Source organism: Corvus brachyrhynchos, unplaced genomic scaffold, assembly GCF_000691975.1.
Source record: "Corvus brachyrhynchos isolate BGI_N302 unplaced genomic scaffold, ASM69197v1 scaffold21, whole genome shotgun sequence".
NCBI lineage: Eukaryota > Metazoa > Chordata > Aves > Passeriformes > Corvidae > Corvus > Corvus brachyrhynchos.
Window position 1 is genome coordinate 1,081,888 of NW_008236924.1, and position 9,920 is coordinate 1,091,807.

Consider the following 9,920-nt stretch of genomic DNA (forward strand, 5'->3'; position numbering starts at 1 on the left):
TGTTTCCCATGGACAGACCCGAGCGCTGCCCGTGGGGCTCGGAGGGGCCAAACCCTGTACTTGTGTGCACTCTGTCACTGTGCTGTTAGAATGTCCTTCATCCTGGCAGTTCCCAGGCTGTGTGCATCCATCTCTACTCCCAGTTCCCATCCTGCCTCCCCAGGATCAGAGATGGGGGCCAAAACACCAGCCAGGGCAGCAGGTTTGAGAGCCAGCAGGGAGCTGCTCCCTGTTTCTTAGCAGCACAGTTCTGTTCTTCAGGGAGCTTTAGGGCCTCAGGGATGCCTGGAGGTGATGGTGGAGGGGGTCACAGTGGGGAGGACAGAGCTGCTGGGCTCAGCAAACCTTGGCTGAGCTGTCAGGTCTGCCACTGACCTTGGATCTCTGCACCAGCAGGTCGCGTGCCCTGATCCTGACAGCCCCAGGTCATGGCCCCTCGTTTGTCTGTCCAGGAGGACCTGGACAGGGTTGTGACAATGTTAAACGTGGCTGTGAAATCCAGCAGCGGCTGTGCCAGCCCCCAGGATTACCTGGGAAGTTTTGCAGCCTGCTTTGGACCCTGAGGGGTTGAGATGCTCCAACTGTCAGCCGTCCCAGCTCGGGCAGCCCTGGATGCTCAGAGGTTGTTTAAACTGGATTTTCGAGCCCCTGTGGGCTTTTCTGCTTAGTTACTGTCTTGTGCTTTATGTCTGCTGAGGCTGAGCTCCCTGGGGCCTACGGGGCTGCAGGATGAGCCCTAACTCCACTGCAAGAAAGTTCATCCCACTCATCTCATGGCTGTGGGATGAGTCCCAACCCCACTGCGGGGTGAACCCCGACCCCACTGCAGAGGCTGCCTCATCCTCCCCACCCACACGGGTTTTTTGGCACAACCACCAACAGGCAACTGATATCCAGGGGTGACCCCATCCCCACAGTGCTCGCCTGCAGGAGCAGGATTTTGTTCAGTGAGAGTTCCTCCACTCCTCCCCCAGGAAATGTGCACTGGTATTGCTTGGGAAATGCGTGAAGGCGCCACTGTGCCAGCCCGCCCTCCCTTCTCTCCCTCTGGCAGCTGCTGCTGGAGCTCTGAGGGGAAATTTGCATGTGGGACCTGCTGTGCCAGAGAGCCGGTGGCTGCACAGCCGGGATGTTCCTGCAGGATGGGTGGTGAAGGTGAGCTGCCCCAGGTAGACAGGGAGGTGTGGACCCAAAAGCTGCCAGAACCTGGCTTGCCAATCCAGCTCAATTTGCAACCATGCTGGTGCCAGTTACGGGGACAGCTGTGCCACCACTGACCACAGCTTGATCTTTCAGTTCATCGTCTCTCTTGGACCTCTCTGGTTTTTACATTTCACTTGAGCTTTGAAAAGGCTGAGCTGCAGTTTCATCCCTGGCTTCCTGTAGTGATCTGCTGAGGCTCCAGCTGACCTCCCTCTGTCCCACAGCAGCAGTGGCCAGAGGTTCCTGGGGCTGGCCACTTCCCCAGTGGCACCTTGGGCTGAGCTGGTGGGACATGGCAAACCCGGTACTTTGCTCCCCAAAACTGCACTGAGAAGGGCTTGAGGCAGCTGTGAGAGCCGGGCTGGGGTTGTCCTCATTCCCTGGAATGCAGCAGCTGGAGCTGGGGTCAGGGTTCAAGCTGAGCAAAGGGCAGGACAGGCTGGGACCTGCCCTGCTTGGGGCTGTCGTGCAGTCGGGGCATGGGCAGCTCCCAGGATTGTCTGGTTGGGACCCCCAGGTCAGATGGGCCCCTCAGGGATGACAGGAAGGGGTAGATTCAGTTCTGAGCCCAGCCAGGAGGGCAGAGCAGGATCAGTGTCGCTTGGCTGGAGTGCACAGACTGGTGTTCGATGAATGCAAATCCCCCTGGAGCACCGGGGTTTCTTGGAGCCCCCCAGACTGGGGCTGGGATGTGGGCTGAGCAGTGGGAGGAGGGGAATGGGTGTGCTGAGCACCAAAACCTGACCAAAACCCTCATGAGAGCGGGGGTGGTGGAGTGGGGCGAACACCCTCTGGGGCTGGGCTGGGACGGCTGTGCTGGGGTACAAAATACATTTCACCCTGAGTGCAGCCCGGCCTGCACCGTGCTGCCCTCCAAGGGGCCAGCATCCCCTTCCTCAGCTCCCATCCTGCTCCCCAGCCCTCCTCAGTGCTTGGGAGCGTCTGCTCGCAGGGGAGCTGCCCGGGGAGGACTCCACTCCTCCCTGAACCTGGAGGCACAAGCGCAGGGCTGGCGTGAGGAGCAGCAGTGCAGAGGATACAGTCGGCCCTCATCCAGCCCTTCCTTCCAGCGTGGGGTGGAGAGGGAGGGGACATGGTCCAGCTGGCCGGGATGCCACTGTCCTCCTCCTCCCTCGCTTCACTCGCTGCTTAATCATGACAGCTCCCCTGGCGCCCCGCAGCCCCCGTGCCCTTCCCCAGCATTCCTTCTGCTGCCTCTCCCCCCCAGCTGCGGGCAAGCCCGGCCTGCACCATGCTGCCCTCCAAGGGGCCAGCATCCCCTTCCTCAGCTCCCATCCTGCTCCCCAGCCCTCCTCAGTGCTTGGGAGCGTCTGCTCGCAGGGGAGCTGCCCGGGGAGGACTCCACTCCTCCCTGAACCTGGAGGCACAAGCGCAGGGCTGGCGTGAGGAGCAGCAGTGCAGAGGATACAGTCGGCCCTCATCCAGCCCTTCCTTCCAGCGTGGGGTGGAGAGGGAGGGGACATGGTCCAGCTGGCCGGGATGCCACTGTCCTCCTCCTCCCTCGCTTCACTCGCTGCTTAATCATGACAGCTCCCCTGGCGCCCCGCAGCCCCCGTGCCCTTCCCCAGCATTCCTTCTGCTGCCTCTCCCCACCAGCTGTGGGCAGGGAATGAGGGCACAGGGCACCCACCTGCCGGGACCAGCAGCCCGTGTCCCCACAGGCAGGCTGGGGTGCTGGGGACCGCAGGGGTTGCACGGGGACAGGCGTTCAGGAATGTTGTTTTTTCCATCCTGGTTTCCGTCAAGGTAGTAAATCAGCCCTGCAAAAGGCTTTTGTTTTCCCCAGCACGCTGCCGGCTGCTGTGCTTGCCAGCCCTGGCCTCGCCTGCCAGGCTGAAGCCAGGATGAAGCCATCCCTGTCCACACTCCCAGGTCTTGCTCCACAGGGAGCAGGGATCCCCTGTCATGCCAAGGGAAGCAATCACACCCCATCCCACTTTCCTTGCGTCCCTTCCCTGGACATTGGGCCTTGTCAGAGAAGGCTTCTCTTAATCCATCCTGCACAGCCCAGCTGTGTCCCCCCTGTTGCCATCCCCTCCTGGCTGTAGGCAGTCTGGCTCTCCCGTAGAAGGATATTGGGGTGGCACAGGTGATGCCACACTGGCCCTAGCCGTGCAGGGCTTTGGAGTTTAGCAGTGGGGTCCTTGTGCTAGGGGGATCACCCCACAGGCAGCTCGGCTGTGCCTTCCCCCAGCACACAGCTCAGCCGTCCTGGCCAGGTATCCAGGGAGCTGGGAGGGATTGGATTGCAACAGATGGGAGAGTGTCTGCGCACAGCGACACCCGAGGTGTCTCCGGTATCAGCTGTGAGGGCAGCGCTCCCTTACAGAGACACGGAATCCACAGGGATGTGGGGTTGCCCTGGGGGGAGGCAGCCACCCAGTCTCCTTGCCTGCGGTGCCACTGAGGGGAGCTGCCACGGGAGGAAGGAACCACGTGGGGAAGGAAGGTGTCCAGCTCCCCTGAGGGGACGTTCAGCTGCTGGCACAGGGGAGGTGTAAAGCTCCCCAGATGTATGCATTGCGGCTGGGCTATTTTGGAAAGGGACAGGGCCGATCTTGTGACTGGAGCTGGGGACTGCAAGTCTGGGCAGCAGGGTCCTGCCTGAGTGACAGCGACCCGCTGCCTGACCCGGGGAAACCCGAGAGCCCCCGCTGTGCTGGGGACAGCTTTCGCACCCTTTCCCGGCTTGTTTCATGGTGATGAAAATCCAGCTTGGGGCAGGGATGTGACTGAGAACAACAGGGGAAAGCGGGGATGGAGCCAAAGCTTGGGTGTGAATCTGTCCCCCCCACTTCATGGCGCTCCCGTGGCCGGGCCACTCACGGTCCCCAGGGCTGTCCTGGAGGTGCCCCCCATTTTTTTACAGCTATGCCACCTCCTGTCCCTGTGCTGTGTTTGGGACAGACCAACCCAGGCACTGCGGACCCCCAGCCGGGTGCCGGGAGCAGATGGAGACGAAGACTTTCTGCAGACCCTGTCTCCCCTGGGCTCAGCAGCCTGAATGCCAGCAACGCCTGCCAAAAATATTTGTGTGGGACGTGGAAAGTTAACTTTAGTTTTCCTTTTTTCAATAGCGGGGGGGGGAGGGTGACAGGGTGTGAGAAAGGCAGGTGGGGGGGCTGTGCATCACTCGCCAGCGAGTGGGCAGGAAGAGAAGTTGAGCAAAAGGTCTCCTTGCTGCCAGATTTCAGCACTTTGTGAATTGAAGGATTTTTTGTTGTTGTTGTTGTTATTATTCCCTTCCCAGCACCATTTTGCAGCTTCTCGTAGGGACTTGCTGCCATCAGGAAGCATGAGGAGCCTCTCGGATGGGCATGGTGAGCAGCTGCTTGTTGGGACTCTGAGCTGGGTTTTGATGCTCAGTTGGGGCATCCTCTGGAGCTGCACCCCTGAAATGGTCCATGAAACGACCTTCATCCCTCTTTACAGCCTTTGTTTGCAGGCAGGGCTATCTCAGCCTGGTTTTGTGGCTATGGCTGGTGTTGCTGCTTGTTCCTGCCAGTGCAGCGATGCACCCGAGGCACATTCACCCATCCCGCCTGGCTGGTATTCCAACAGGGATCAGCCCAACAGCTTTTGCTAGAGATCCACGTTACTCATAAATATTCCCGTCCTGTGCTGCTGCTAGAGCCCAGGAGCTGTGTCCCGGGGGAAGGAGGCTGCTCTCCGTAGCTCCGCCGCCGTGCGGGGCCCAGGCTGGCCCCCAGCGAGGCAGCAGATGCCTGAGTCAGTGTTTCGGAGCCGTGGGCGGCCCCGTCCCAGCAGCGCGTCCTCAGGGAACACCGAGGAACTGCTCGGGTCTCACCGAGGAGGGGTTTGCCTGGGGAACACCGGGGCCGTGGGCGTCACTGCCAGGAGGTGCCCGTGTGCGGGAAGCGCTCCCGGATGGAAGGGGGCGGCTCTGGGAGACGGTTCTCAGGGAGGGACCAGCTCCCCCAGCAAACTACCAAGGCAGCTCCGGTGTAGGATGGCCATGAGTTGTGCTGCCCAAGAAACCTGCTCCCTAGGGATAGGGCGAGGGAGTGCGATCCACCCTGAGAGGATCTCTGCCGATCCAGCCTGGGCTGGGGCTATTTTTGGCAACTTTCTCTTTGTCCTCGTTTGAGATAAGCCAGCTCTCTCCAGCTCCAACAACTTGCCATGTTTCTAAGGAAAGATGTGGGTGGCTTCCTGGAACTATTGAGCCCCCAAATTACGTAAACAGGAGGGTGAAATTTCTTTTTCGGAGAGAAACATTGACATTTTCTCCCCAGGTTCTCTTTGCAAATCTCTGCTGAATAATTGCAGCAGAGTGAGGAAGGAGGAAGGATTGCAGAAAGGGCAGAAGATTTCCTTTGGGCATTCTCCAAAAAATGCAGCCTTGTGTTTGGGAAATGCCCAAGTGCCTGCTCTCTAATCTGCCTTCTTTTCCAAAATAACCTTGTTAAGGACAGGAAAAGTTTTGCAGAGAAGCTGTGTGAGCCCTGAGGAAGCTGCAGGGTGTATTCCTGGCAGAGCTTAACCTGTGATGTTGACCTGGGGGCTTTTCTTATTTCACTGAAAAACCTCCCAATAATTCAGGGAAGGGTTTGGGATGCGGAGAAACCCCTTTTCCTCCTCAGCTGGCTGTTAGGCTGGGAAATCCATCATGGTCCATGCGCCGTGGGTGCTGTGGATCTCCCAAAGGCGCTTCCCTGGGACCAGCCTGGCTGCAAGCAGGGCTGGGTGATGCTGTGCGAGCAAAGGACTCACAGGAATTTCCGTACTCCGTAACCCATATCCTGTCCTGGGAGTGATGACATCCCCCTCTCCCAGCTGATAACTCGTCTGTGTTGGTGCGTGGGTTCGTCATCCCAGCAGGATTTATGCTTGGCAGGAGGGAAGTGGGTCTGTCTGCGCTTGTCCTGATGCCGCATGAGTCACTCAATGGTTAAACACGGGTTTGTTGGCTGGATGCTGGAAATTTTCCTTTTTTGTTCCTGATAACCCTGAGCAACATCCTCAGGGATCGGGCTCTTCCCTGAACACTCCCAGCTCCAGACCGGTAGTGGCCCAGCGCTGACCACTAACAGGGGTGGCCACAGCCTCATCTGGGCTGACAGAGAGGGGAGCCGGGCACAGCTTCAGCCATGGGTGCTGTCCCCAGGGCGAGGACGGATGGACGAGGGTGCTGGGGTGGGGAGCACGGTGTTGGGGCATTTCCAAATGGCCTTTGCATCTCAGGGGGTCCTTCCTCATGGGGAGTGGTGCTGGAGCTGGAGTTCAGGCTGGGGTTGCCGGGAGCTGCTCCGATGTCTGTGGCATAGGGAATCAGTGCAAACACAAGCATCCTCAATGCTCCCCCTTCCCTTCACACAGGTCCTTGGATGCTGGTGCTCTGCCTGGAAAAGAGAAATTCCTGCAAAATCCTCCTTGCTGGCCTGTCTCCCCTGGACACATCCCTCTGTCTGGGTCTCCAAATCCTGCCTGCTCCAGTGGCATCGTGCCTGATCTTCCTGCCAGCAAGAGTAGTAAAGCAGAGCTCGTGCCTGGCACGTGGCTGCCATCCCTCTCATGCTGCCCATGCTCTGAGGGAGGATCCATCCCTCTGGCCATGCAGAGCTGTTTGGAAAGGCCGTGGAGCGCCAGCGAGGGAAAGCAGTGAAGATGCTGAGGACAAGGCTCCAGCAGTTCTGCCTCCACCCCCAGCCCAGCTGCGCCATGTCTGGCGAGTCTGCGCAGCTCCCCTGTGTCTGTGGGACAGCCAAGGGGGACACTGAGGGGGACAGCAGCTGTTGGCAGGAGAGGGGGAGCAGAGAGGGGCAGAGCTGCCATCAGCTCCGGGATGCTCCGGCCTCTGAGCCAGGCGAGCAGGAGGCAGGGAAGGGACTGCTGGGAGGGAAATCAAGTGGGAGCTGCCAGAGGGACCCCGGGGGGCTCAATGGGGATGCACCACAACCCCCATCAAATGGCAGCAGCCTGGCCCTGCTGGATGAGCCTGCGGCCCCCCCCAAGTGCCCTGGGTCTGTCCCAGAGCTGCCCCCAACAGCAGACAGCCCCACGGCCCACCCCAGCCAGGAGTGGAAAGTGGTGAAGATCCAACGGGTTCTCATCAACCCTGACTTTGAGCCAAGGAAAGCAGGTAAGAGAAACCCCCTTTGGCCACTGTCTCCCCTAGAAAGGCACTGCTGTTCTCCTGGTGAGAACACCCAGCTCTTCCCAGGGCAGGACTTCCCCTGGGTTAGAGGTCCCAGGCTTCCAGCAGAGCTTCTGGGACTATTTTAGCTTGAGATGATCTCTCTGGCCTTAAAAATAAGGAGGAATCTGTGGCTTTTCTCGGGAGGGGGGTGGGAAGGCAGCAGGCGGGTTCCCACCGTCTCCAGCAACTCAATCCATCCCTAAGCAGGCATGAACAGGATGGACTTCCCAGCCCTCACCCTGGCCATGGGGCTTGGTGGGATCCTGCCCAAGGCAGAGTGATCGGGACTGGCTCCTGTGGCACTGTCTGGGACAGGGACACCTCTTCTCCATTCATTGGGGATGGCCAAGCATCCCTCACATGGCTTTGGGCCATTTCTGTCAGCCCCTGGTTTAAAAACTAAGCACTTTATTTCAGGCTGGTTGGTTCCTACAATGCTCCCTGCCATCGCCTCACTTCACAGCCCCGTGCCACAGCTGTTCCGCTCCTCCCATGACTGTCCCTTCAGCCACAGTGACACAAATACAGGTTCATATCTAGGGTTACTGTGGCTGCTCCATGCCTGGACTGCCCCACGTCCCTGTGGGAGATGCTCCCACAGAATCCATCTTCTTACAGGCACTGGACCCATTTTTAAACCCCGCTTCCCCCTTCCTTTCTATTTTGCTCCTGCCCAGCTGTTATCTCAGCTGCCACACGGCGCCGAGGCAGGTGTGTCCCTGTCCCCGTGGGATGGCGTTATCGGATGCTGCTGCTCAGCTCAGAGCCTGCTTTTCCCAAAGCAGCCCCCAGGATTGGGTGGGATGGGGTGGGACCTGCTGGGGATCCGCGACATGAGCCCGCTGTCCAGAATCCCCTCCCTCCCTGCCTTTTTGCAGTGTCAGACATCCTCAAAACCAGCGGCTCCTGGATGGGACACAGGCTGGGAAGCTCAGCCAAGCCCTTTGGCTCACAGCTGCTCCAGCAGCATCGTGTTTCAGGGCTCAGCACACAAACCAGATGAACCCAAATAGTCTTCCCATTTCTCACTGCTCCGGGATGGCAGATCTGCGGTGGGGAAAGGTCAGGCCTGACTCTGTCCAGGCTCAGCATTTTCCTAATCCGCGCCGCCATCCAGCACTTTTGCTGCCAGCCTGGAATTTTAAAGTAACTCAACAGGTTTGTTGGAAAGAGTTTGTCTGTCCCGTTTCCTCCCCCTCCAAGTGAGATCACCACCAGCCACTGCCTGCAGGACCCGTCAGACTTTCCAGAGCCTCCAGGCAGGATGTCACTGAGGGTCCTGAGTGCTGGGAGCAGCTCTGCGACCTTGCAGGAAGCCTGCAGGTTTGGGAAAGAGAGGTTTGGTTCAGTGCAGACGAGAGGAAAGGGAAGGTGCCCTCACAAGTGGCAGTAGGGCTGTTCCGGCAGCAAGCTGTTTGCAGGAGCATCCCTGGGAGATGTCAGGGGTTTGCTCCTCTTCTCTTCAGCTGTCTGCAGGTGCAGGAACCTCCACCCCTTCCAGTTTCTGCAGGAGAAGAGGGTGCATCCATCCACACCCAGAGTGGTGCAGGGCTGGCCCTGGGAGCCGGGAGCCAAACGGGTGCCCCACCTTGAGCAGTGTGGACCCACCCAGGCGGGTCCCAGGTGCCCCTTTGGTCCCCATCCAGCAGCCCAAGGCCAGGCTGGCTGCTCTCAAATATCCGGCACGGCGGCCCGGGCTGGTTGGCACCTCTTGGGGCAGGCTGGGGAGCGCAGGAGCCCCGGGTAGAGGCAGTGGCTGGGAGATGCAGGAGGCAGGACAGGTTTCTCTGTCTGGTGTGCAAATAAATGGAAGGTTTCACTCCCTGGGGGCTGCAGAGCCAGAGCCAGGCTCTCTCAAAAACCAGGAAAGCACAAAAAAGCACAGAGGGGCAGGAAGAAAGGAAATTAGAAAGGCAAAAAATCAAGCCAAGAGCTCATCCTGAGGTGTGGACAGGCATGGGAAGGGGGTGAGGGCGGTCTCAACCTGCAGCCAGGGAACTCTGCAGCCCCAGCGGGGTGGTGGAGGTGGGACGTGGTGCTGGCTGCCCAGGAATCATCTTGCCCAGGACCGTGGTCCCCTTATGACTGGGAGCAGACCAGGCAGAGGGGTTTCAGGAGGTCCCCAGAGCAGTGGCACCGGTGCTGGATTGTTGTCTCTGGATTTTTGCCTTCCGCCAAGTGCCTCAGAACTTTAGGCACTGGGGAAAGCTGTGGAAAGGGGAGACCCCACATCTCCAGCAGCATCTGAAACGTGAGGTGCTGCAGGTGGGAGGATGGAAAAAGGGTGAAGGGCTGGGAAAGGGGGTGCCCCGGGATGGGTAAGAGGATGCTCAGGACTGTTAAGGGGGATGTGCAGGGCTGGGAGAGAGGGATGCCCCAGAATGGGATACGGGAATGCCCCGGACCAGGAAGGGGATGCGGAGAGCTGGGGAAGGGGATGCCCCGGGCTGGGGAAGGGGATGTCCAGGCTTCCCTCCCCCCCACCATCCCGCAGCGGGCTGAGGGCAGACCCAGCCGGGACGAGAAGCGGTGGAGT

General features: G+C 59.5%; 1 protein-coding gene across 1 annotated transcript in view; it reads left to right on the forward strand.

Annotated features, from left to right (window-relative positions):
* Nucleotides 1-6,555: 6,555 nt before the first annotated feature.
* SYNPO (synaptopodin) overlaps nucleotides 6,556-9,920 on the forward strand; it is a gene marked incomplete at its 3' end in the record, with an annotated part of 13,253 nt that continues 9,888 nt past the window's right edge. Inside the window, exon 1 of the mRNA XM_017728037.1 lies at nucleotides 6,556-7,327. Within this exon, the coding sequence (XP_017583526.1) occupies nucleotides 6,853-7,327 (475 nt within the window). The remainder of the gene's footprint in view (nucleotides 7,328-9,920) is intronic.